The 27,165-nt window shown below is 33.6% G+C and overlaps 6 protein-coding genes across 6 annotated transcripts; 3 read left to right on the forward strand and 3 right to left on the reverse strand.

The window, feature by feature from the left end:
- Positions 1-2,269: 2,269 nt before the first annotated feature.
- Positions 2,270-5,401, forward strand: LOC106386063 (ATP-dependent 6-phosphofructokinase 5, chloroplastic). Its single transcript, XM_013825957.3, has 13 exons — positions 2,270-2,724; positions 2,798-2,840; positions 2,917-2,990; positions 3,109-3,220; positions 3,346-3,441; positions 3,536-3,637; positions 3,751-3,825; positions 3,910-4,050; positions 4,157-4,273; positions 4,358-4,462; positions 4,713-4,793; positions 4,870-4,998; positions 5,079-5,401. The coding sequence occupies exons 1-13, from the start codon at positions 2,429-2,431 to the stop codon at positions 5,244-5,246; spliced, it is 1,539 nt and encodes a 512-aa protein (XP_013681411.2). The 5' UTR covers positions 2,270-2,428; the 3' UTR covers positions 5,247-5,401.
- Positions 5,402-10,346: 4,945 nt separating this feature from the next.
- LOC106388888 (protein CURVATURE THYLAKOID 1D, chloroplastic-like) lies at positions 10,347-11,617 on the forward strand. The gene is made up of 5 exons (XM_013829065.3): positions 10,347-10,552; positions 10,654-10,874; positions 11,023-11,127; positions 11,205-11,276; positions 11,368-11,617. The coding sequence occupies exons 1-5, from the start codon at positions 10,411-10,413 to the stop codon at positions 11,437-11,439; spliced, it is 612 nt and encodes a 203-aa protein (XP_013684519.2). The 5' UTR covers positions 10,347-10,410; the 3' UTR covers positions 11,440-11,617.
- LOC106384187 (transcription factor bHLH131-like) lies at positions 11,366-12,556 on the reverse strand. The gene is made up of 2 exons (XM_022700000.2): positions 12,296-12,556; positions 11,366-12,222 (listed from the first exon to the last, which is right to left on the reverse strand). The coding sequence occupies exons 1-2, from the start codon at positions 12,545-12,547 to the stop codon at positions 11,827-11,829; spliced, it is 648 nt and encodes a 215-aa protein (XP_022555721.2). The 5' UTR covers positions 12,548-12,556; the 3' UTR covers positions 11,366-11,826.
- Positions 12,557-18,042: 5,486 nt separating this feature from the next.
- On the reverse strand, positions 18,043-18,750 carry LOC106384188 (uncharacterized protein At4g38065-like). The gene has a single exon (XM_013824192.3). The coding sequence runs from the start codon at positions 18,709-18,711 to the stop codon at positions 18,043-18,045; it is 669 nt and encodes a 222-aa protein (XP_013679646.2). The 5' UTR covers positions 18,712-18,750.
- Positions 18,751-20,535: 1,785 nt separating this feature from the next.
- LOC106388889 (uncharacterized protein At4g38062) lies at positions 20,536-24,083 on the reverse strand. Its single transcript, XM_013829066.3, has 2 exons — positions 23,931-24,083; positions 20,536-23,794 (listed from the first exon to the last, which is right to left on the reverse strand). Exon 2 carries the CDS (start codon positions 23,760-23,762, stop codon positions 20,706-20,708), a length of 3,057 nt encoding a protein of 1,018 aa, XP_013684520.2. The 5' UTR covers positions 23,763-23,794; positions 23,931-24,083; the 3' UTR covers positions 20,536-20,705.
- A 1,430-nt stretch (positions 24,084-25,513) lies between these two features.
- BNAC03G61080D lies at positions 25,514-27,150 on the forward strand. The gene is made up of 2 exons (XM_013829069.3): positions 25,514-26,214; positions 26,456-27,150. Exons 1-2 carry the CDS (start codon positions 25,842-25,844, stop codon positions 26,503-26,505), a joined length of 423 nt encoding a protein of 140 aa, XP_013684523.2. The 5' UTR covers positions 25,514-25,841; the 3' UTR covers positions 26,506-27,150.
- Positions 27,151-27,165: the final 15 nt, after the last annotated feature.

Here is a 27,165-nt window from a genome sequence, read left to right on the forward strand (position 1 = left end):
TAATAGTATAGATCTTATTCTGGTTAATTTTTTTTTGCTACTCAATGAAATACAGCAAACAAATGATTGTGCTGATCCTCGAGCTAAGAAATCAATTTCAAATAGTATATAATGGAGGCTGTTTCATTAATGTGCATTTTTATTAAATCCTTTAGTAATTATTTTGTAAATATTTATAATAATATTTAACGTTTTTTTTGAAAAATATTAATAATGAAATCTTATTATTTGTTTTCATATTGTATCTTGGAATATTTATTGATTTATTAGAATAAAGATCAATACTGAGTTATATGATAGTCTTTTGACCCAAAAAAAAATGAGTTATATGATAGTCTCATTTATATATTCATATGTACATATTATCTATATTATTATTTGAGAAATGAATTTGCTGATTTGTTATGTTCTCCATCGTTTTAGATAATTTTGTTTATTTGTCATGTTTTTATTAGGTTTTTGCTAAATCATTGATTTATTATTTATTTTTAGCTAAGTTACTAATTTATTAATTTAAAAAATACCCTTAATGAATCTTATATATATTAAAAATGAATTTTATTTTAGTAATATTAAATTTCGATTTTATATTAAAATTTAGTTAGTTTTTCTTATTTGTCATATTTTATTAGGTTTTAGACTTTTAGCTAGGTTATTGATTTATTATTAATTTTTAACTGATTCGCTAATGTCTTAATTAAAACAATACCCTTGATGAATTTTATATATAATTAAGAACGAATTTTATTTTAATCATATAAAATTTATACGTTATATTAATATTAAATAATTGATTCTAAAATAATATAATAAAATTATCAAAAAAAATTAAAAATAAGATAATTCTTATATATTTTTTGTTGCTATCTGAAAATTATATTTTTATTATAAAAGTTAAAGAGATACAAAAAACTTATAATTAAATATTATTCAAGAAAAAAAACATTTATATAACGAAATTTTCTAAACTATTTCTAAGATATGAGTGTTTTAAAAAATTTAACACAATAATAAGTATATATTTTGATAAAATATTTGACATATATAAATACTTTGATGTTTGATTTAACTATCTGAAAACATAAATAATAACTTATCATGCTGGTTTTAGATTAATAAGACATAAACTAATAAGTATTGATAAGAAAATTATGCTTGCATGTGCGGGCAAAACACCTAGTATCTACTTATAATATCATCATTACTTTTCTCTTATATTTAGTTTATGATTTTAATGACTAATATTATATATCCAGTTTTCTGATTTTTATTGGAAATATTGATCAAATACAGATTATTATAAAATTTATATATAAGTATAATAATATATCTGAACTATCTTTGGTTTATTCAGTTTGATCACTTAATATACTGAACCATATCCATATACTTCGGTTTCTTAAAAAAAAAATTCATTTGGTTTATTCTGTACTACCAAATCCAAACTATTTTTACTATTTCGCTTTGGTTTGGTTTTAAATGGTTCGGTTTTACTGGATTGAACACTCTTGGACTATCATTATTTTGTTGATATTTTATAGTTGTGATTTTTTATAATATTTTCAGTGCTACATGATTTCTTTTCAGTCAAAATATAATATGTGTTTAATTTCAAATACGAATTTTCTAATTTAATTATTACTACAGAAAATTGATCCAAAATCTACATCACATAGATAAAACTATGAAACAAAAAACATAATTTAATACATTAAATACCAATATGAATATTGAGTTTTATAATTTATATTAATTTCAAATTTGTATCAAATTTTATTATTATTATAATAAATGTTTGAATTAAAAATATAAATATATTAATCCGCACAAGGTGCGGGACATCAACTAGTATATTATTATTTACATGTACCACTACATTGTGATATAATGAGACATTTACATTTTCATGAGTTCATGAAGGCAAGTTTGAAAATTAAAATCTTATAGATAATGAACGGACTGCTTAAATTTGTGAAAACACAAAATTCTTATATTATCAACATAAATTTATATTAATAATTTAAAATAAAAAATTTAAATCATGAAATGAACTTATATACGCCTTTATAACTAATATTTTGGTATTATTTATAAAATTTCGTGATCACTATTTTAATAATTTCAAATTTATCAAGAACTTAAATCATAAGTCAATTTTTTTTTTGAGATATTAGATAAAACCAATACCAACAACAAAAAAACTGTAGCAGGTAAAATAAAAATAAAACTAAACTTAATATTAAAATTAAAAATACTTGACATATAAAAACCAAAAACCAAATTTTAAAACAAAATTTTAAATTCAAAAACAAAAGCTACTCAACAATCAATACCTAGTAAAAACCAAACCAATTAAAAACTACAACGAACCCCTAAACCTCCCTCCAAAATAGGAACGGTAAAGGCAGAGATCACACCATTCTTCTCCATGGATGTGCTTATCTCTTCGGCCACCATGTGCATATCTCCCAAGAACCCCTTCCTCGTCCGGTCTGCCCGGCCTGGTTCTTTGATCCTCCCTAAACCGAGATCTCCGGCGAATTCGGTAAGATTTCATCGAGTAGCGGTGGTGGCGGCTGCGAGAGCAACGGCTATTGATCTAAGCGATCCCGAGTGGAAACTAAAGTATCAGAGAGACTTCGAGGAGAGATTCAACATCCCTCATATCACTGATGCGTTCCCAGATGCAGAAGCCATCCCTTCCACGTTTTGTCTCAAGATGAGGTTACGTAGTTTCCATAATCCAATGACCTCAGGATCGCTTTAGGTCTAAAGTTTGTATTTTTTTCTACGGTAGGTCTCCGACGTACATTAATAACAAAGATAGAGTACTCCTCAAGGTACTTTTATTCTTCTCTAAATCAGCACAATTAGAATCTAGGGCAAAATTAATATTTGATTGGTTTTGATCATCAGGTTATAAACTACTCATCACCAGCTTCTGCTGGAGCAGTATGTATTGATCCTGACTGCACTTGGATTGAGCAATGGTAATAATAGTAACAAAACAAGAGCAACTCTTCTCAAGTTTTTTTTTTTTTTTTGAGTTTTGGACTATTGTTGTGATTAAGCTTGTCTAATAGAAGTTTATAAGGATTGATCATTTAGGGTTCAACGTGCTGGGCCACGGGAAAATATTTACTTCAGACCTGAGGATGTGAAGGCAGCTATTGTTACTTGTGGTGGGCTTTGTCCTGGTCTTAATGATGTCATTAGGCTTGTGAGTTTTGCTTTCCGTGTAGAGAAAGAAAACCTCTTTTTCATCTGAAAAGACTGTTCTTTTTTTAATAAGATTTTGTAATATAATTGTTCTGTTTCTTAAAAGATCTTGTATTAATGTGGCAGATTGTCATCACTTTAGAGATATATGGTGTGAAGAACATTGTTGGGATTCCTTTTGGTTACCGTGGCTTCTCTGATAAGAACCTACCTGAAATCCCTGTATTAGTTATTACAAAGAACATTGCTTGCTCTTTTTTCTTTTTAAAACTGCTTGCTAGCCAAGAAGACTAATATATTGGACTTTGATTGTTAGTTGTCAAGAAAAGTGGTGCAGAACATTCATCTTTCCGGTGGAAGTTTGCTCGGGGTTTCACGTGGAGGACCGACTGTTACTGAGATCGTGGACAGCATGGAGGTGAATCATTTAGATTCTCACTTGATAAACTTTTAAAAACGTTTTCTTGTTAGATATACATGCATGCAGTATGAATATGACTTTTGACAGTATTTAAAAAAAAATGAATTTAGGAGAGAGGAATCAACATGCTTTTCGTGCTTGGTGGTAATGGAACTCATGCTGGTGCCAATGCTATTCACAATGAGGTTGCTACTTATTTAAAAAAAAAGTTTGAAACCTTCGAACAAAGTTTTTGCTTTGATTTACCCTTTTACACTCTATTTGTTCAGTGTGTCAAAAGAAGGATGAAGGTAGCTGTGGTTGGTGTACCGAAAACAATTGACAATGATATTTTGCATATGGATAAAACATTTGGGTTTGACACTGCTGTTGAAGAAGCACAACGAGCTATTAACTCTGCATATATCGAGGTACTTTCAAGAAAAAGAACCAGGGTTAAACTCATTAGTTCTATTATGTCAATAACATAATAAACATATATATGTCTCTTTTGCTTTGTTTGGTTCTTATGATCAGGCACATAGTGCTTACCATGGCATAGGCGTTGTGAAACTGATGGGTCGTAGCAGTGGATTCATCGCCATGCAAGCATCCTTAGCGAGCGGACAAGTCGACATTTGTCTCATTCCCGAGGTACGTTCTGTTTTTATCTAAAATTGTCAGAAACACTAATAAGAAAGAGATTGGTTATAACTAAAACTCTCCCAATTTCTAAAGGTTCCTTTCAACTTCCATGGACCTGATGGTGTACTGAAACATCTGAACTACCTTATCGAAACAAAAGGCTCTGCTGTAGTTTGCGTTGCGGAAGGAGCAGGACAGGTAAAAAAAACTAGAACTTCAAATCTTATGAGCACAGACCAATGAAATATTGGTATTGCCTCTAAAATTTAATAGGTGATATACATAGATATAAACCTCTAAAGTTCGACCAAAACAAAAAGATATAAACCTCTAAATTGTTAAAATAATATTTTTATAAAAGTTTTACAAATATGAATCCAAAATCTGAGATCCGGCCTTGACGTAAACTTTAACATTGTCTCCCCTCTTCCTTGTTATATTATTGCAGAGTTTCCTTGAGAATACAAATGCAAAAGATGCATCTGGAAACAAAGTTCTCGGTGATATCGGTGTTCACATTCAACAAGAGGTTTGCTTGTGAAATTACCTAAACGAAACGAATAATGCTTAATGAAAAACTGACACCTCGAAGTTGTATTATACAGACGAAGAAATACTTCAAGGAGAATGGTGTTGCGGCAGATGTGAAGTATATAGATCCAACATACATGATCCGAGCTGTACGTGCAAATGCATCAGATGGAATCCTCTGCACGGTCTTAGGACAAAACGCTGTAAAGTCTTTATATACTAAAACTGTGTCTACGATGCTTAAACAACATTTGATCTACATCACTCTCTCTCTTTCACACAGGTTCATGGTGCTTTTGCTGGGTACAGTGGAATAACTGTGGGGATAATAAACAATCATTATGCTTACTTACCCATTCCTGAAGTGAATGCTTATGACAAATCAGTTGATCCCAATAGTCGAATGTGGCATCGTTGCTTAACTTCCACTGGCCAGCCTGATTTTTTGTAATTTTTATCCACATTTATTACTTCTTTTTGGAGCTTTTCAGAAGAGAATAAAACCCAACACACGAATTCTCGTTCGAAAAAAAAAACTAAAGCAGATTTATCATCTTCTTTTGTTAACTAAGAAGACTTTTATAAGTTTTTGTACAAATGTATAAAGAGCAAATGTTTCTAAAGGTATTACTTGACTATTCATATTCTTTCGAGACTCAGAAGCTTTAGGTTTGTATCATTTACTTATTAATCAAAAAGCATTTTGAATAACTAACTTTGCTTTAGTTGATTAATAACAATTTTGTCATTATCACTGACGTGACGAGCTCACAGCCCTCTTTAACCAACTAAGCTAATGACCCTTTAATTACTAGGATATTTACATTTTATGCCATTGACCTCTATTATACATTTTTCTTCATGTAAACTATTTAATACGGCTCATTTAAAATTACAATAACATTTAATGCATATTACATTTGCCGTAGAACTACAAGTTAGAATATAGTATTTGAATCAATTAGGATAATGGTTGCATAAATTTCGGCATTATTATTAATGCATATAATCCTTACGTCAATATTGCATATGTGATTTTATAATTTTGTTAACCAATTGACATAGTTAAAGACCAAGTCCTGGTCCATAGATTTTTATAGCCCAACATTTTGATACAAAACATGAGAATTTTACATTTATCTATATACCTATAATATTCTTAATTTAATATAACATGTAATTAATTAATTTATAATGTTATATAAAATTATGAATAAAAAAGTAAAATAAATATTATTATTTTCCTAACATAGTGAATACCATTTCATAATTTGTATTCATATAATCCTTACGTCAATATTGCATATGTGATTTTATAAGTAATTAATTTAAAATAGTGAATACCATTTCATAATTTGTATTCAAACTACGAATGCAAACGGTAAGAAGAGACTACATAAGAGTTTATATAGAATAAAAGCACCATTGTAAGCAGAGAAGAACACTAAGCCATTTCTTTTGTCCACTTCAACAGTTTAGAGCATACTATATCTCTTTGGCGTTATCGACTTTAGTATATGAAGAACATTAAACCAATTCTAAGATCATTTGAACTGTTTAGTTCTCTATTAGTGAATACCATTTCACAATTTGTCGGGATAACGTCAATATTACAAAATACATGCGTGTATTCTCTATTTGCGGTTTAACCGTTCAGGTATCCATTCGAGTTTGGTTCATATCTATTCGGGTTTCGAATTTTTGAGATTAAAATTTCAGCCACATTTGGGTATTTATAAATTTTGGTTCAGTTTGGTTCGGCTCTTTGCTGGTTCAGTTCGGGTTCGGATAACCCGTTTAACTTATTTTTAAAATTTAAAATTTAAAATTTATATATACTTTAAAATTTCAAAAATCAAAAGTAAAAATAATATATTACATATAAATTTGGACAATGTATGCTGAAATACCTAAATTTAACATTTAAATTAGCTTAGCTTGAATATTTGGATAGAGAATCGATTAGATATTTCAAGTGTTTTTAGTGTTTCGAGTATTGTTTGCTTATTTAGCTATTTAATTTTGACTATTTGTATATAGTTTAAAATATTTTGGATAACCTCAAAATATCTTATATATTTAGATATTTTTTATATATTAAATATAAAATAATTAATCTATTTAAGTATATAAATCTATTTCAAATATATTCGAACACCGAAATTCTTTTGTTCGGATCAGGTTCGGTTTCGGTTTTTTAAATACCAAAATTTTAAATCTATTCGGATATTTAACCAATTTCAGATCGAGTTTGATACTATGTTTTAGATCAGATTTGGTTTGAGATTTTTTTATTCGGTTTTTTTTTTACCTAGCCCTATACAAACTAATGCATAATCCGACTTTATACGAACTATCCACAAAAAATGTAAACTACATTATGTTATTGTCAGTAAAATCTCATCCCATGCAAAGCTCATCCCATGCAAAGCGTGGATCTCTATCTAGTCTCATTATTAAGATTCGAGTATCTATTCACTTTGCATATCAATTGAATAAAATTAAATACACATGTATATATGATTTATGTGAAGGAGAGAAAACAAACAATAAGTGGAGAGCTAAAGAGTAAAAAAAGAGTTAAGAACTGTCCCAAGGTCTACCACTTATTAATTCTTATATCAGTTTTTTTAAGGGAAAATTGCTAAAAGGGAACATAAAAACAATGTAGTTGTTCCTATGGTATAAAACTATATTTATCCATTTATTCTTCCTTTTACACTTTCTATTTCTGAAATTTAATGAAATAAATAGTTTTATGAATCCAAAAAAATATTAAAAATATAAACAATTAATAAAACACCTATATACACAAACACATATTTTTTTGGTTAAAAAACTTGATAAATAAAATTTTAAAATTACGTTCCACTAAAAATAGAATTCATCTTCTACGGAAAATGGGTTAGTAGAAAACGAATTCCAGAATAAATAAGTCCATCTACTTTTTTAGAAGAAACAATCTAAAAATAATTTAAATTCTAAATATGGAGAATGCGAATTCTACTAATTGTAAAGATCGCTACTTTTCTTTAGAATGCAGTTTTTACTTTTATGAAGTATTCTAAAATTTCGGGTATGCGAAATCTAAACTTAACACGAACGTCTACAAAAAATAGAAATGATATTCAGAATATTTTTTTCATGGTTCTACACAGTGTAGAAGGTGCCTTCTACGTATAAAAAACCAGTTTTTCCGAAAATTAAGGAAGTTTCAGTTAAAAAAATATTTTAAAAATATTCTAATTTTCTAAAACGTGTCCTAGTCGATTTTCTTTGTCAAAATATAAAAAAAAATGATTTTGGCTTTTCTTCTTCATCAATCTATGATTTCTCCATAGTTTGTCTTGTGATTTTCAAAACTCTTGTTCTATGATGCATATTTATACAATATGTGATGTTTGAGAATTTAGTGTAAGCACATGATGGATTTTTTTGGCTAATGATAATTGGGGTAGGCTACTGGTATTGGAATCAAGCTCTACCTTAGAGGATTTTAAAAGAATAGTTTTGGACGATTTTAGAAACCAAATGCAATTAGGTTACGAGATATTTTTGATCTGTGTCGTGTGTTCTTTTTTTTTAAAATTGTTTTTACATTTTTGTTCTTTTCTAAAACATTATTGGATTATCTTATTTTTTTTTTCCATTAAACTTTTTAAAAATGGTTTTAATTTATGTTTAATTTGATTAAGGAAATGTTAGTTTTGAGATTATAAAAAATATTATACTATAGTGACAACTTAGTGATGGTTTTATACCATAGGGACAACTATATTGTTTTTTTGTTCCGTTTTGGCAATTTTCTCTTTTTTTAATCAAAATTCTTATATATAACATTAGACACTTTCCTTTTCCATGCTTCTTTCCATTCTCTTCAATCTCCATAGAAAGTTTGGTAATGAATACTGTGTTAACTCAGATCCATAGCTTCCCCGGTGGTTTGGCTTCGGCAGGAGGCTCTTTCTTCCTTTTCTATTTCCTCTCATGTGGCTTATTTTCTCCACTCCAGTTTCGTCATCTTCTCATATTTTTTGTCCGGCGGCGTTGTTTCTTTGGATACAACTTTTTGGTGTTCTTCGTTGAGGGCTAGATAAAGGAAGGTGTTTCAGTTCTCCTCACATGTCCAATCTCAAGTTGGTGGTTTCACATCCTTTGCTCTCGTGAGAGTTCTCACGGATGTTTTGATAAGTGGTTCGTCGGTGGTGACGTTTGTCCGGCCATATATGTGGCTGGTGTTTCCAAATATCGCTTTTGCTATCCTTGTTAGGGATTAGTCCTTGCTCCCTGATAGAAGCAATGTAGCGGCTGAAGAGATTGCCAAAAGTGTCACTCGTGACAATAAGCTCCAGTCATATGCCGCGTACGGGGGTCCATCTTGGTTATCTGACCTCATCCTTGCTGAGGCGATTTCAACTATCAACCAGCATCCTACCTGAAGCTTGGGTGAAGACGTTTCCCGGGATGTCTTCCCTAATCAAGCTTCCTTGATTAACATCATCTGCAGAAGTTTCTGCTTTGTTTATTTAAAAAAGCACCTATTGGTGTTATCTTTTTTCATTTCGTTTGTAGTTTGTATTCGTGGTATTTTTTCTGGTTACATTGAATCAATGACAAAAAAAAAGAAGAAGAAGAATACTGTGTTAACTTGTCCACTTGAATTGAATGTGAAATTTATCGGATGATGATGAAATTAAGGTTAACTTTTTACAACATTAAAATTCATCTAGTAAAAAATAAAGATGTTGTAGACACAACTAGGCCTAGGCAAAAAAACAGAACCGAAGAACCTAACCAGAACCAAACCGAAATACTCGAAACCGAAATCAGATCAAGACCTTCAAATATCCGAACGGCTTCTATATTTCTATATCCGAAATAACTGAACCGGAACCGAACCGAGAACCGAACGGGTACTCGAATATATAATATTAATTATATATACATATAACATAGCTAAATATATATTTATAATTTAAAAATCTATTAAAAGTACCAAAAAAATATTTTAAATAACTAAATTATTATAAAATATCTGAACTACTCGAAAGTATCTGAAACTATCCAGATAGTATTATCCAAAATATACAAAGTAATCTGATCCAAATTTTTATCTAAATCATCCTAATTATTTTGATATTTTACCTTAAATAACCAATACTTTACCCGAATTATTCAAACTACCCGAACCGGAATGAGGACCAAATTTTTTTGGGGGTATTTTCCAGTTCTTTGTTTTACTATTCGAACCGAACCCGAAACTATCCGAACTGAATAGAACATAAAATATGTCAAGTAGTAAATAGATCTTTTAACCCCCTACCTGAACTACCCGATATCTGACATACCCGAACCGAACCGAACCAAAACCCGAAATGCCTACCTAGACACAGCTATTTGACGACAATGATTTTTAAAATTCTCAAGAAAAAATATAGTCTTGTGTCAATAAAATAACAAATTTTAAAAAGGGGCCGGCCCATTACAATTATAATTGGGCTTGAGTTTAAAGACCCAAATATTATAAACGCGTAAAAAACCCTAGAGGAAAGCTTACCTTCTTCTCACCGATTTCTGAAACGGGAAGACACTTTGGTTCCTTCGTCAGTACGAAAATGGAGCTCTCCACAGTCACCACCATCACTCACCTCCCTTCAAGCACCAGCCGCCACGTATATCTGACGGGAAACACTGCCCCTGTGAGTCGAATCTCACTCCCTCTCCAGGGACACGTTCCATCTCTCTGTCTTCAGTCCCGTACGTGATTCACTCGTTGTTCTCGCCTTCGATTGTGTTCTTCTGTGTATAAAGGAATATCATTTTTTAATTGTGTGTGTTTTTTTGTTCCAATGGAAAAGACACGTTGCGATGCACGAGGAAGTTTCCGGGAGAAACAGTGTCTGAAGACACATCAACTGGAGTTAATGAGTTTGGTCTTGAGAAGCCTGAAGTAGTTGCAGACAAAGAGGATAACTTTACTAGTGATGTGGTTGCAGACAAAGAGAAAAACTTCACTAGTGAAGCTCAAGCTGAAGACGAGCAAACTCAAGCCTCCTTAGAGTTCTTGAACGATATCAAGGTATTTTCATTATCTATTAGCAGCTTTTACATCTGCTTAGAGTTTTGATTGTATGAAATGCCTCTTGTTCATAGACTTCATAGTATGTATGCTGACTATGATTACGAAAATGTAAGAATCAGTTGATGTTTTGGGTTTGGTAATGCAGCTGGACTCAGACAACACGTATTCAATCGTTCTCTATGGGTTTGGTTCTGTACTTGCTATCTACTTGACTTCTGCTATCGTTGGTTCACTCGAATCAGTCCCTCTGGTTAGTTACCTCGAGCCATCCTTTTTATTTTTGTTTCCAAACACATGTTATACTAACATTTCATTTGGATGGTTCAGTTACCTAAGCTCATGGAAGTGGTTGGTCTCGGATACACACTCTGGTTCACGACACGTTACTTGCTTTTTAAGGTATTATCTAAACACTATTGAGTTTATATCTTAAATCACCCGTTTTCTCATTTCTTGTTTAATAAAACGACAATTTTAACTTTCTTTGCAGAGTAACAGAGAAGAACTCAAGACAAAGATTAGTGAAATCAAAAAGCAAGTTCTTGGCTCTGATAGTGATTGAGTAGTTCGTTTTTTTTTGTTTGCTTGCTTGCTTGTGTAGAATGAAAAAGGAAAAAAAAAACATGTTTCCCTTCCCACTGAACTGCTTTTAGGAAAAACAATGGTTCGTCCTTGTCTTTTTTTTTGGTTCACAGTGTTGAAGAACATCTTTTGATACATATAGAAGAGTTTTTAGAAAATGAATGTGGTGGAGTTAGGAAAGGAAGATTACTTTTTTAACCTCTTTTTAATAATGTAGCAATCACTCACAAAGAAAGAGCTGCAACAATATAATAGACTGTGTTAAGTATGTATCCACCCAAATTCAATAACACACGGGCTTTTATATACCTTTACATCTAATTTATCTACCTTCTCTAATGGCACTAGTAGAAACAGAGATATGTACTCATTGCTGCTGAGGCAACATTAACGATACTCCATTGTTGTTGTTTGTCGCCTCTGGTTTACGATTCACCACAGGTTTCAATGCCTTCTTGAGCTTAACCAAACCTTCATTCCCATTCACACCTTGAACAAACAAGACACACTTGGTTCTTCCGCCTACTGTCATCATCTCAGCTCTCACCGCCTTTGCATCCGCTGCTTTCATCGACTCTGCCACCTCAGACATCAGCCCTTCTCTGTCGCTACAGCTGAACACGACTCTCGCAAAGTCTCTGTTCTTACATTGACCCAATCTCAAACTGTCTTCTAAAGATGGCGTGGTTGGTATCTCATTAACCAGCTTCTTTAGTTCCTTGAAGTACCTGACAGTCTCTCCTAGCACAGATGCTTTATCCTGCTGTTAAGTTTACAAAAGTGTTAACTATCTTGATATGTATTTGGTGTAATAGAATTGCATACACTAAACTTACTTTGATTAAGTTTGGAAGAATTGTGCGGAGAGCTTCAAACTGGCAGTTAATCCGAAGCCTTCTTCTTCTCTCTGCGTCGCTATGTTTCTTTGCAGCCACCTCCTTGGACTCGGTTTTCGATTTTGGCTTTGCATTGACTGAGTACCCTCTTGAGGAGAATAGGTTGCTGCTTGAGGTTCCACTTGTGAAGAAGTTTCTTCCCATTGTTGTTGAATACGTTGTTGCATTGTAACGCTCAGAAAGTGGACGCATCCCTTGCTCTAACTGCGTTTAAAAAAGTTATTCAGAGAGGAAGGAACTTTGATTGCTTGTAGAGAAAGTAAAAGGGAGAGACTTACATGTTGAAGTAAAACCATGGCGACACCAAGAGAAAGGAGAGATCGATAAAAAACAATGGAGGGGAATGTTTTGTTGTTGTGTATAAATATAAAGACCAAAAGCCTTGTAATAATAACAAAGATATCAATGAGAAGATCTTCAAATGTGTAATAAATAGGTGATTAATGGATACCAAGCACGGAAATATTTTGTAATAATTAACTTAGGATTAAAAAACAAGAAGGAGATAATACAATAAAGATTGAGATTCTCAAGAAAAATGAAAAGTACAATCTTTGTTTTATTACTGGAAAAAACTAGGTTTAAAATCATAAATAAAAAAAACTAGGTCTTCCTCACGTTGCTTGTTGAAGAATCCTTTCTTTTCTTCTTCTTCAATGGTATAAACTTCACTCTCTTTCCATTAATTTTGAACACTTTCGCTGTTCGAGCCATTGTTAGCATGTCTTGATCTCCATCATCGTCATCGTCATCATCAGAAATAACCACCACTTCATTGTCATTTCCACGACCAATATCCTGATTAGGGTTCTGTTCCTTGGGGACAAAGGAACTGCCTTCAGGAAACCCTAGTTGAACCATCCCGACCATCGGGGAGGAGATGTCGAGATCGTATCTGGCCTTCATGACGGGCTTCGAAAGCATCGACCAGGCTTGGTAGGCATATTGAGCAGCTTCCTGGCTAGAGGGGAGACCATTACACCTCCATTTTAAATTTAACATTTTGGATTGGCTACTAATATTTTAAATTTATATGTAACATGTTTTAGGGGCAAAAAATCATGCAACATGTAAAAGGACTTACATTGAAAGTAAGGGAAGGATTCTTACGGTTTGAGCATGGCACTACATCCGGAATTTCCAGATTACTCCTGCTGGTGGAGCTTATCGAACCACAGATCATACCTGGAAAATGGTTTCAATCAAAATACGTTCATTACGCGATCTAATCACGTTAATGACGAGCTGTATCTGAATTTGACCGACTTTCAATCTGTTTTGTCTGGAACACTTGATGAGAATTTTTTAATTGGTAAACATATAAATATAATCGGTTTAGCTACTATCTATTATGTAACAATCTATACTAACGTTTACATTTTTTTTTACAGATGTGCTGGGTCAAGTTATAGATTGTGGTGATGTCGAAAACATTCAGTGTACCGGGGGAAAGCAACGAAAAAAGCTTGAATTCACCCTAAGCAACATCAAGTAAGTTAGCTGTCATTTACTCCAAAAAAAAATGAATTCACTCGAGTAAGATAATATAACTAACCATATCTTGACAACTATTCGTAGTGATTCACGTTTACCATGCTGCATATGGGGCAACTTAGCCGAGAAACTCCATTCTGCAATTAACCAAGAAGATGGAATGGTTACTATGCTGCTCAGGTTTGCTAAGCTTGGGAGATTTAGAGGTACATAATTTACGCCAGTACCATGTTTTTCAGATAATGTACTAATCCTTTATCAAAGCTTCATTTACATGTAGTGTATTTTTTTAATTATCTACTAGGAGAACTGCAAATCTCTAATGCTTTTGATGCTTCTCAAATGATGATCAACCCGTCAATACCTGAAGCTGAAGCATTTAAAGAATTGTAAGTCCATATTATGTAACTTCGTTATCACACACATACTACTAATTTTAATCTTTGTATTTTAACCAGGATCAATGACGATGACAAAACTCTAACCTCATTCCAAAGTAATGAGGACAGTCAAGAGAACAACAACAAACAAGTTGATCAGTCAGAGAAGCGATGACAGCGTGATAAGTGGTTACTCTTTCCCACTAAGAGCATCCAAGAAATGATAACATCAACTCAAGTAAGCAGTTATTAAGTCATTTGGACATCTCTCATATATTATGCTACGTAGTACCTTTTCTTTTTGGTTTAGAGGGGGTTAAATGCATTATAATTGTAGGTTGATAGATGCTTGGTGAGATGCACAGTCTATGCCATTGATATGGATTGGTCGTGGTATTACTTTGGTTGTAAAGCATGCAACAAAAGAGTGATCAAAACTGGAACCAAAGTTAAAAAATTGAATGGTAAGGAGATCACAACTCATATTTGGTGGTGTGAGACATGCAAAGACAGTGTTTTCGAAGTTTCACCAAGGTTTGAGTTGAAATTTATTTTATTTACACAATATTTGTTAACCGATGCTCTATTATATGTGTTAAAACACAACATAGATAATCTATTATATATATAGATATATTGATAGTTATATTCCTTTGTAGGTTCTGGCTCCACTTGATGGTCAATGATGATACGGGGGTCTCGAAAATAATGATCTTAGATAAGGTTGCTAATGTGATTGTTGCTGAATCTCCATAAAAGTTGTTGAATGGAAGCTGGGATGAGGTATTTCCATCCACAAAATCACCATTTTGTTTTTTTATTACAGAAGCAAGTTTTTATATGAAACTAATATAAACCATTTTTTCAGCTTGAAGATCCGACCTTAATACCAGATTGTATTACTGATTTGATTGGCAAAAACTTCACATTTGGAGTATATGTTGAGAAAGAGAATGTCGCGTATGGTGCAGAAATTTATAAGGTTGGGAAAATCTATAAAGAGAGAATGACTTGCGTTCCTGATGCAGTCACTCACTGTCAATCTGATAAGCATTTGACAATTACTAGTGGTGATGAGGTTGGAGCATGTAAATCTATATCAATAATTATTGTGTATTGTGGATGGTTTTATCTTAACACTATTGAGCTTATGGAATTTGATACAGGATTCTATCTACTTAAGTGAAAGCCAAGAAACCGCGGATGCTGTTTCTACACCATCCAGTAAGAGAAAAGAAGACGAGACTATTGAGCAGGGTGACCTCAGTTCAACATCCAAGAAACCATGCACAAGGTCGATCAAGATTGAGATGGTGGAAGAGGCTAATAAGAAACGTTGAAGTGGAGTTATTGAATTGTTTTTTTTACTTAGTTTTACATTTGAGTTTATTTATTTCCATTTGGCAATACTCATGTTTGGTTTTTGCTTTCAATAATTTTTAAGACTCGGTTATTTAATAACTATATTGGAGTTTGGTTTTCCCTTTTATAACCATGCATTTTTTTTAAAAACAAATACACCCTATTACATATCTATTAAATATTTATTAAACATATTGTTAAAATACAGTTATCTACGTTGAATAAATTTAAATTTTAAGACATAATATTGTGTAAAAAAAATATGTTTAAAAGGCTCGAATGAGATGAGATTGATGCTTATATATTATTTCTTGGTAGATAGTTACTCATAAAATATTTTCTACTGGAATATTACTAAAAAGATATTCTCATAAAAGATATTCTGTTACCATAAGTATTGCCAAGTTATTAAACCTTAATCAAATCAAAATACAGATACTGATTATCATCAAATCAGATATTCTGTTACCATAAGTACGCTGCAGAAAGCAATATAATTATCATATTTACAGATAATAACACCAAATCAATCAATCAAACTCCGGTTTCAATCCTAACTACCGATAGTCACTTCCGTTCCTAGCTTCTAAAGTTCTGGAAAAAGTTTAATACTAACTAACAGATTATATCATTGCATGCAGAAAGGTTGGATACATGTCATTATGAACTTTAGCAAAAGTTCTACACTGCAGAATGCAATATATTTATCTTATTTACAGATAATAACACCAAATCAAACAATCAAACTCCGGTTTCAATCCTAACTACCGATAGTCACTTCCATTCCTAGCTTCTTAAATTCTGAAAAAGTTTAATAGTAACTTACAGATTATATCATTGCAGAAAGGTTGGATACATGTCATTATGAATGTCTTTCTTATGTCTCTGTCCCATGTCTTTCAACTGGAAAATGGCTCTAGCGATGACTAATCTAGACCTGCATATACATTGTATACGTTTATAAGACAACTTAATACAATCTACAACTAACAGGCAGTGTTTTATGAATATCTTTACTACATAAAATCAATACGTATGTGGAAAATACCAACTCCTTCCTGATGTCTCTGTCAATGTCTTTCAAGTGAATAATGGCTCTAACGAGACCACTGAAAGACCTGCAAAAACATTGTATACATTAGTAAGACAACTAAAATATAATCTAGAACTACCAGCCACTTTTAACATTAAAACAATGACTTGGAAGCTTTCTTTAGATTTTCCACCACAGTCCCTATATGAATTGTCTCATCTATACTCATCAAGTCACCAAGTTTCGAAGAAATATAACAGAATCTTCACAAAACCTCACCTTATTATCCAGGTTATCTGTTTGAAAAGTTACAAAGGTGAAAACGATGGTGTTCGTCGGTTCTCTTTTATTATATTTTCAGATTTAAAATCTCTTCATCTGCATGTTAGGATTTGTCAACAGGAACTCGATTAGGCACTTTGTATTACATATAGAATAAAAACAATTTGCGGATGAGCTAACGAGAAAATACCTTAACAAATCGAGATTCTGATATCTACAGATTTGATTCTCACCATCGAGAAACGATTTTTCTCACCATCGGAGTCGTACAGCTTTGATCCTCACCATCGAGAAACTATTTTTCTCACCATCGGAGTCGTACAGCTTTGATTCTCACCATCGAAAAACGATTTTTTTTTTTCATTTGTATCTTCCGTCGGTAAAGAGACCGTTCTATATGTCTTTTTCTTCTTACTTTTTCTGTTTCTTTTAGAAATATGAACGGTAAAAAAAAAGATGGATATATGTGATTAGTGTTGGGCTACAAACGAGATGGGCCATGATAAACCATTATGTGTTTGCAATGGTTTATTAGATAAATTTCTATCAACAAAGTTTATATTATATAGGCTTTGCATTTTTTTTTGTCAACTATGGGCTTTACATTAAATATTAAACATTGTTTTTGAAGTTATATAAAAATTTCACATTTATAATTAATAATTTCACATTTACAATTAATAAACATAAACATAAATTAGATATGAATGTAATAGATGATATCAATACACCCGGTCTTAATTTAAATAATATTACAATTCATTTAAATATTTTAATAATTTTGTAAGTCAATGTACAAATTAATTTTACCAGAAAGAAATTAAAAGTTAATTTCTTACTGTATTTTTCAAAAAAAATTAATTATTTCACAATATTAACATTTTGTATAGATGAAAAATTAACTTAAAACATAAAAACAAATGCTAACAAAAATCATTAAGACACTTGATTTACATTTTATGTATAAACACATTTTTAAATTATAATAATATGTCAAAGAAAACAAATCCGCGTTTTCAAAGCGCGGGTCAAAATCTAGTAATACGATAAAGATTGAGATTCTCAAAAAAAATGAAAAGTACAATCTTTGTTTTATTACTGGAAAAAACTAGGTTTAAAATCATAAATAAAAAAAACTAGGTCTTCCTCACGTTGCTTGTTGAAGAATCCTTTCTTTTCTTCTTCTTCAATGGTATAAACTTCACTCTCTTTCCATTAATTTTGAACACTTTCGCTGTTCGAGCCATTGTTAGCATGTCTTGATCTCCATCATCGTCATCGTCATCATCAGAAATAACCACCACTTCATTGTCATTTCCACGACCAATATCCTGATTAGGGTTCTGTTCCTTGGGGACAAAGGAACTGCCTTCAGGAAACCCTAGTTGAACCATCCCGACCATCGGGGAGGAGATGTCGAGATCGTATCTGGCCTTCATGACGGGCTTCGAAAGCATCGACCAGGCTTGGTAGGCATATTGAGCAGCTTCCTGGCTAGAGGGGAGACCATTACACCTCCAATCTAGGAGCTTCATCAACCTCCTGAAATCATCCAACACCACCGGTCCGAATCGGGTCGCCCGAAGCATTCCATAGTAATCCATAAACCCGTTGGGAAGCCGGTTCTCTGCGGCGATGATCACGTCGCAGATTGCTTCAACTTGGTCGAGTTTTTGCCAATCTTTGCCTAACTGTTTATTCATCTTAACGAGATGCCTAGCGCTAGTAAAGTCACGCATGCCTAGAAGTTTGTGGCATTGTGAACCGACGGTAACTTCTCCCACAGTAGACATATGAGAAGCCATCAGAGATATACAAAGAAGAGAGAAGTGTTTTGGTTCCTAGTTGAGATTATAAATGATGTATACTTGTTATGCAAATGACACTATGGTTTTATATTGATGTGGTTGTGTTTAAAGGCTGTGCAGATATTTAATGCATGAAATGTAGTCTTACTACTATTTACTATTTTGTATTAATATTTTGAATAATAGTTATTTTCCTGCGAGTAACTGAGATATACTTGTAACGAAACTAATATTAAACGATGTGATTTTACATATAGAAAAAGACAAAAATAGCACTAAATCAAGTTTTTGTTCCCAAACTAGCACTCAAGGCCAAAAGTCACAAAAATAGCACTTAATGTTTTATCAAAAGTCACAAACTTAGAGTTTAGAGTTAAAGGGTGGGGTTTAGGATTTAGGGTTTAGGGTTTAGGGTTTAGAGTTTAGGGTTTAGGGTTTAGAGTTTAGGGTTTAGGGTTTAGCGTTTAGGGTTTAGGGTTTAGCGTTTAGGGTTTAGAGTTGAAAAATGAGGTTTTGGGGATAAGATTTCAAATTTTGAAAAGTAAAAAAATTAAAATTTTCAAAGGATAAACTTAGAAATGTGCTATTTTGGTCATTTTAGTTTTTGAGTGCTATTTTTGTGATATAAACTTAGAAATGTGCTATTTTGGAGATTTGCCTTTTTACATATTAAGAATTACGAATTTCGGTCCAAAATCTAATTTAATGAATAAATTTTAATATATATTTGGGTAGTCAACTATATCTTAATATGTAAGAATCATAGAATTTTATCCTAAGATTGTTTCCTAAGTTTTATATATTGTTTGGGTGTATATTTCATTAAGTTTGTTACTAAAAGATGAAGCATAAAATTTGAATAACAAATCTATCTTATTAAAACTGAAATACAAAAATAAAATAACTCTTTTTCTAAATTAAAAATTACAGATTCTGCCATTAAGATTTTAACTATTCCTAAATTTTAGCATTAATTATTTTTCCATCATTTAAAACAAGTATATAATATACCTTAATCATTTGATTCATTTCTAACTAATTACTGATAGAATATATTGTTTCAAGTATATTTAGAAATAAAACTAAATCAAATAAAATTTATACATAATTAATTATGTATTACTAATAATTTAAAATTTAATTATACATGTACTTAAATTTATTAATATATGAAATACTGATACAAATAATATTCAGATTTCTATTTTACAATATATTCTCCACTCTAGAACTTGAGCTGAAAACTAATAAAATAAATATATTATACAAATGCGATACAAATTATAATTTGAAACAATAGGTTAAATTATTGCATTCGCACTATATAATTATTTTTGGAAATAAATAATATACAATTAGCTATACTATAAATGTTAAAATATATATCATTAATCATTAGAAGCAAATATTTACTCATAAAAAAGTAAAAATAAATATCCACACGGTGTGCTTTTGTTTAGTTTCTAGTTTTTGTTTAGTGGATTACTTATTTTAACCGCCAAACTAATGACCACATAATCTTATTCAAACAAAAGTATTCCAATTAAGGAAATTTATTTAATTTTGAACCGATTTAAGATGAACCGCAAACGGTAAGCATTATTATCTATTTCGTAGTTGTCTGTATATCTAAATAGTTAACAATAAATTTATCAATTCAACTTTTGGATTTAAGAACTTTCTCAAAGTTGCATAAATGGGTAAGTATCACCCCTCTAAACACAGCCAAATTACAACTAGCCCTGTTTGTAAGAGACTAATAGTCCACATTACTATACAACATTTAAATAAAATCGTTTGAATTTGCTAAAGAAAACCAAATGATTAATAAACATACCATTGTACGTTTGTTTATTATACAATGAGAAATGCCTCTGTTAAAGAAAGAGGGTTTCATCAGAGAAACATCAAACAACATAACAAACAAGTTTTACCGAGAATAAAACAACTAAAAACATTGCGTCTTTGTGGAATGGAATCAAACTATAAGTCTAATGGTTAAGTTGTCTAAATGGTGACCTATCTTCAACCGCAACATCTTCATGCTTCATTACCAATCTTGGAGAACCAATACTGTTGTTCTCTTTACCAAATCCATCACAACGTTGGGCTGTTTTGTCCAAAGCTTTCATCAGCTTCGTGTCTTCATCACACTGCTTCGACATTCCATTCTCCAGTTCGCTGATAAAACAGAGAAGTTCTTGTCTCTCTGATGACAAACTTGCCACTTGTTTTTCTAACTCTGTCTTGCCCGCTTCTAAAGTTCTTAGCCTTTCCTGCAACTGTGTGGTTACTTCTTTCAATTCTCCCTGCTTAGACTCCACTTCTGCTCTGAAACAAGAAACATACTCATCGGATCTTTCTAGCTTCTGGCTAATACTAGAGATGTCCTCATCTAGCTCTATTATCATCAGCTTCTTCGCCTCGGTTTCTACCTCGGTAAGAATCTTATCAGCAGCTAGTTTCTCCCATGCTTTGCAAACCATAGTAGCTTCGTTTTGCTTCTGTTCCAGAAGCAAAGACACAGACTTTAATGAACTTTCCAATTCATCTCTCTCGTTCTGCAACACCCTCTCTGCAGTTATATGCGCAAAAACAGCACCCTCAAGCTCCCTTGTAAGTGATTCTTGTTGGGACAGCTCTACCTCTCTCTGGACTTCTTCCAAGTTCTTGTCCTTCTCCCTCATAATCTTTATTAGGATTTCTTTCTCTGAATCAGACATAGCAGCTGCCTTTAGTTTATTCACCAGCTCATTTCTTTCTTGCATCATGGCATCTCCAAGTGTAACCTGTTCAAGAAGAGAAGCTTCCACTCTTTTGCGCAGGTTCTGGTCTTGCTCGAGCTCCACTTTCAACCTCTTAGCAATGGATTTCCAGACCCATAACTGGAACTCAAGCTGGTACGCTTCAGATGTTTTATCAGACAGTTCACAGTTCGCTGCTTCTAAGGCCTCAGAAACTTCAGCAAGTTTCCTTTTCGAGTGGCTTTCCACCTCTACAACTTTTTCTTGCAAGAGAATTTGACTTTTAGTCGCCTTCTCAAGCCTCTCCTTGTAACTTTCAAGCTCCCTATGTCTCTGCTCTTCGTTTTGATCAATGGACTCATTTTTTCTTATCAATGAGACATTCTTCTCAACCTCTTCTGCCAACTTCGCATATGCAGTGTCAACCTTGCTGCAGAGCTCTCTAATATTCTCCTTGGAATCCCTTTCAAGCTCCTCTAAAACCATTCGACGCTTTTCTGATTCCTCCAGCATCTCCTTATGCTTCTGAAGTTCCTTTTCCATCACTAGATTCTTCTCTTTGATAACACCAAAGGACTCAATCTGCCTTGTTAAACCCACCACTTTCTCACGTTCTGCAACGAGGTCCGAGTTTGTGTTGTCAAGTGCGTCGCAGACTTGTAGAAGCTTCTCTTCGAAGTCAATCTCAGCCTCTTTCAGTTTTTCTTTCATCTGAGCCTGGAATTTAGATGACTCCTCAACTGTTTGTTTGTACCTCTCCACCTCCTTCTGCATATGAAGATTCTCTTCTTCAAAATGATCCAGCGTTTCAACTCTTTTCAGCAAGCACGCCACCCTTTCGCGTTCTGCTTCAGTCTCTTCGTGCGCCCTGGCCAGCGCAACACTCTTTTGCTCTAGCTCCTCAATCAGTATAGAACACCTTTTTTCTTTACTTCTCTCGTCTTTGGTTTGTTCATCTGTGACATTCACAAGCCTTGACTGAGCCTCAGACACTGTTCTACTCAACACTAAGAACATAACTGAGATCTCTTCATACTGCAGCCTCATTTTATCTGCCGAGGAATGAAAGTTTTCAAGCTCCAACTCAAGCTCATTCACTGCCGCTTCCTTACTTCCCAGCTGGGACTTATAATCATTCATCTCTTCAGCCATCTTCTCCAGCTGAGACCTCCACTCAGACTCTTTACTCCTTAGATTAGCTAAGCAGTTCTTGTGCGCGTTCTCCAAGTTCCGAAACTTGCTTTTCAGCTTTGATAGCGCAGAGCTTCCCGATCCCTGGATCGTAGCTTCTTGCAGCTCTCTCAACGAAGCCAGCAGCTCGCGGTTCTCCAGCTCAAGCTTCCCGTTCTCGTACTTCATCTCCTTGAAATACGCCTCTTTGGTGCTCAAGGAGTGTCTCAGCTCCGCGACTTCCTCATCTCTTTTACCAACCAACTCATCGAGCTGCGTCCTCGCGTCTCGGCACTCCGCAAAGGCGTCTTCGTATTTGGCCTTTAACTCGGAAACCTGGACCTCGAGATGCTTTCTTCTCGTCTCTTCTTGCGTCAGCACGCTGTTGCACATCTGCAGCTTCTTCTCGAGATCTTCCGAGATTCTAATTTGCGAATCAAGCTTGGTCTGAAGAGAGTAGATTTCGTCTAGAATCGTCGATCTTTCTTCCTCCCACTCTTTCTTGCGAGATTTGAACGTGTTGTTGAGCTTCTCGTAAGCTTCCTCGAGATGCTTGAACTGCTCCTTCTTCCATTTCAGCTTCTCTTCCACCTGAGCCTTCTCCTCTTCTATTTTAACCGCCACGTCATCTCTCCCTCTCGCTTCTTTCAAAGCTCTGACGGTTTTCTCGGCTTCAATCTTCTTCTTCTCCGCCACCGCTAAAGTCCCCTTGAGTCCCTCAATCTCAGCTCTATAGACATTGCTCTTCTGCTCCAAGTCAATGTTCTTCTCACCTGCTTCATCCAACGCCGACACCAACTTCCTTCTCTCCTCTTCAAATCCGCGGTGCTTCTCTTCCCCATCAACTCTAAGCTTATCCTTAGCTTCATTCAAACGCTTGAGAACCGAATCCTTCTCTCTCAAACAACGTTGCAGATCCTCGTTCGTTCGCTTCAGCTCAGAGATTTCTCTGGCTTTCTCCTCTGATTCAAAACCTTGCTTCTCGATCACAGATCTCGCCTCTTGAATCTCTATCAACTGCTTGTTCTGGAGCTTCTTCAGGTTATCAAGAAGCTCCGTTTTGGTTCTGAAGTCTCCTCTGAGCTTCTCATTCGCGGCTTTGACTTCGTCTAGCTCTTCGTACACCTTCTCCATTGTTAAGCTAATAACACTTTCACTGTTACCACCTACAAAAGCAAACGAACAACAAATTGAGCAAATCGATATCTAAACCCTAACCAATCTATCCATTTTTCAAAACACACACAGTGATTCAATCTGAGTTTCTTCAATCATGATCCAATCAATCACACTACACAGTACCTGATTCGATATACAGAATCTTCAAACAGGAATTTTTTATCAAAAAATCGATTGTCTCAGATTCTTCGGAGATCTTAGAGAGAGAGAGAGAGAGAGACAGAGAGAGGAAACAGAGTTAGGGGTTGAAAAAGGAGCCGTTGGAGGAGAAAGGGGAAATAGTTTTAAATTTCAAATGTTCACAAACGGAGATCTAGTTAATTCCGTTAACTGACTTCCCCTCAATAAGCCCAACTTTATTATGTTGGGCCTTTACGAATCTCGGCCCATCGTTTTTTCTATGGTTAGAAAAATTATTGTGCAAGATGATGTTAACTGCAACGTCCACGTTATCGTTGACAAACTTGTCAAGGATTACGTTTACGTGCACATGTATTTTATTCTTAGATACATACGTCAACGCTACTTATGTATAGGAGACAAAAACAAAATTCTATTTGTTTTATTTACTCTTTTTTATATATTTTGATTGTGTAACGTTTTATACAGAATCAAAATCATGTAACGATAACGAATATAGTAGGATTTCTACTATATGACTCGCTTATGTGCCAATATGGATAACGAATACGCGTTAGCAAGAAACGATACATGCATGATATATACGCAACGCAACGCAAGTTGAGAGATGTGATGAAGGTTTGACAATAATATAAAGTTAGTTGGCTAATCAAATGGTTTCGTGTATGATGGTAAAATTAAACGAATTATTAATTAAATAATTTATATGTTTTTTTCTCGTACGTGTGTGTTCATTAACTAGCTGGTGTCTTTCATTTCTCGACAGCACAACAACACCAACGAGAGGCAACCACAAGCTGTTGAAAAGACCAACTGCATTAAATCAAATTAATCTTATCGTAGCTTTTATCTTCTTGTTGTATCATTATTCCACTTATTATTAAACCCAACTATAATTTTTTATTTGATACTATGGTAATTGATATCTTAAGCAGGTGAGACGAAAACGATGAACTAATACTATAGGCTATAAATCACACTTATCCATAAGCACACCGATTACATATATACAAAACTTCATCATTCATAACCAGTAAGTACCAAACATATAATACAAATCTCTTCCACATGACATATTATTCAGTTGTCAAAAAAAAAGAAAAAGACATATTATTCAGTTTGATAATAATTCCCACAATTTTATTTTATCATTACAAACATGTAAACGCCAATTAAAATTTGGTGGTCAACGCATAACCAATTACAGAAGAGAAACCATATACAAATATTCCTAGAACATTCGGTGAAGTATATTATAGTCTTATCTCTAAAATCATAAGATTTTCCCCGTAACCACCAGAAAACTATAGGCAGATAACAAAAGGCAGATGAGATTGCCACGTGTCAATAACGTGAGCCTCATATACACGCAAGACGAGATTGGATAAAATATGACACATCATCAATTTTTCTACGGTTAGGGATCCACTTGTCCATGGATCAACGGTTGATAGTAACTCTTCCCCTTTTTCTTATTATTAATTAAAGTAACTAATAGTATTTTTGTTTGTATCAATCATATAATTGCAGCTTAATGATTGGAGGGGACGATCGTTAAATAGCGACCGGTTGGATCAAACTTAAACCAAAAGTTTCGAGAAATCGAATTATAAATTGCAGAGGAAGGAGGAGACGGCTAGCTCTTGAGTAGAAGGGACACATTTGGTCGGAGAGACATGATGGAAGAGGACGATAAATAGATAAAAGTTTTAATTTTTAAATCGATTTCGTGTGTTTGATCTCGTTTCTCAAATCTTGCTTCAATGGTCTGTGTCCTAACGGTGGCAGACACTTTGGTCTTTTAGCTTCTTGTCAGAAAAAAAAGCTAATCTCTTTCAACCCAGCTCGAAAGTTTGATCCTTTATTTCAGAATTTTGGAGTTTGATTCTTGAAATGATGATGAGAAAGATTCCTACTTGGCCTTGGAGGCTATTAGGTGGTAAAAAGGAGAAAGAGACCGAAGCTCTTAAGTTCCCTACAAAGATAAATCGAGAGAAAGGAAGGGTTATCAAGAGGAAGGAGATGGAACTTGAGATCTTTGGTTCGTCTGGCTCAGAATCTGTGGCTCTTGCTGCTGCTGCTGGGGATGGGCCTGAGTGGTCTGTTGGATGGACTGAGCCGCATGGACCTGGTTTTCATACCGGTGAAGAAGGAGATGACGGTGGCTTCTTGGTGCTGGTTCCTTGTTACAGAGCTGTCTCTGAAGGCTCTGGTAATAACCAGTTCTTGACTGCTGTCAAGAATCTCCCGAACGGTTTGCCTCCTGGTATGTCTCTTGGGGTTTTGATATAAAGGCTAATGCTCGTTGTTTAGTAATTGATTTTACTTGCTCTGAATCTTTGCTTAGTAGCATGAGATTGGTATGTATAGTTGCTCTCTTAGAGGTTTCGTTTTGTATCTATCGCCATGTGCAATGATCTACAGAGGCTTCGCTATTGATGTCTCAACATTTTTTGTCCTAATCCAAAGTGCTCAAGTTCCGTTTTGTTTTAATCAAAAATGTGCAGATGGGAAGAACTACATGGAGCAATGGCTTTCATCTCTGCAGAACCTTTGACCAGGTCTCCTTCCTTTAGTAGTTAGTGAAGTAGTTTTAGTTCTCTAATACCATTTTGGCTACTACATTAACCCTGAAAACTCAAAAAAAAAAAAGAGAGAGAAAAAAGAAAAGGAGGAAAAAAAGAAGCTCAAGTAGTTTTATAGTTTAGATTAAGATGATGGGTATTGTTTATATTGATCCTGGAAACGGATTAAGCTCGAAAAAGGAAGAAAAAAAAAGAGTTTAAAAAGAATGTGTGGGATTGGAAAAGCTAAGATGCAGCTTAATGGTTCTTATGAAGATGATGCAAGTGGTTACATTGATTAATGAAAGAGGATGGAGAACAATTAACATTGATCCCGGGAAAGGAATATGGATTTATATCAAGATGATGGAATTGGTGGTATGGAAGAGGATTTGATTACTCATCCTGAGTTGGAAAATTCATGTAAAAAGACTTCAAAGTAAATACAAAAAAAAAAAAGAGTGATGTATATACTCTATTGGTCCTGTATCATATAACTCATGCAGATTGTATGTAATTTGTTAACTACCACTTATCTTTTTGTACATAGAAACAGTAATGCCATTGTAATTCTCTATAGACATTTTCTGTATATTCATTGATGTCAATAGAATAAGAAGTATGTATTTATACTGTAATTGGCAAAGTAGAAG

The sequence above is a fragment of the Brassica napus genome, unplaced genomic scaffold, assembly GCF_020379485.1.
Source record: "Brassica napus cultivar Da-Ae unplaced genomic scaffold, Da-Ae ScsIHWf_1269;HRSCAF=1813, whole genome shotgun sequence".
Lineage (NCBI taxonomy): Eukaryota > Viridiplantae > Streptophyta > Magnoliopsida > Brassicales > Brassicaceae > Brassica > Brassica napus.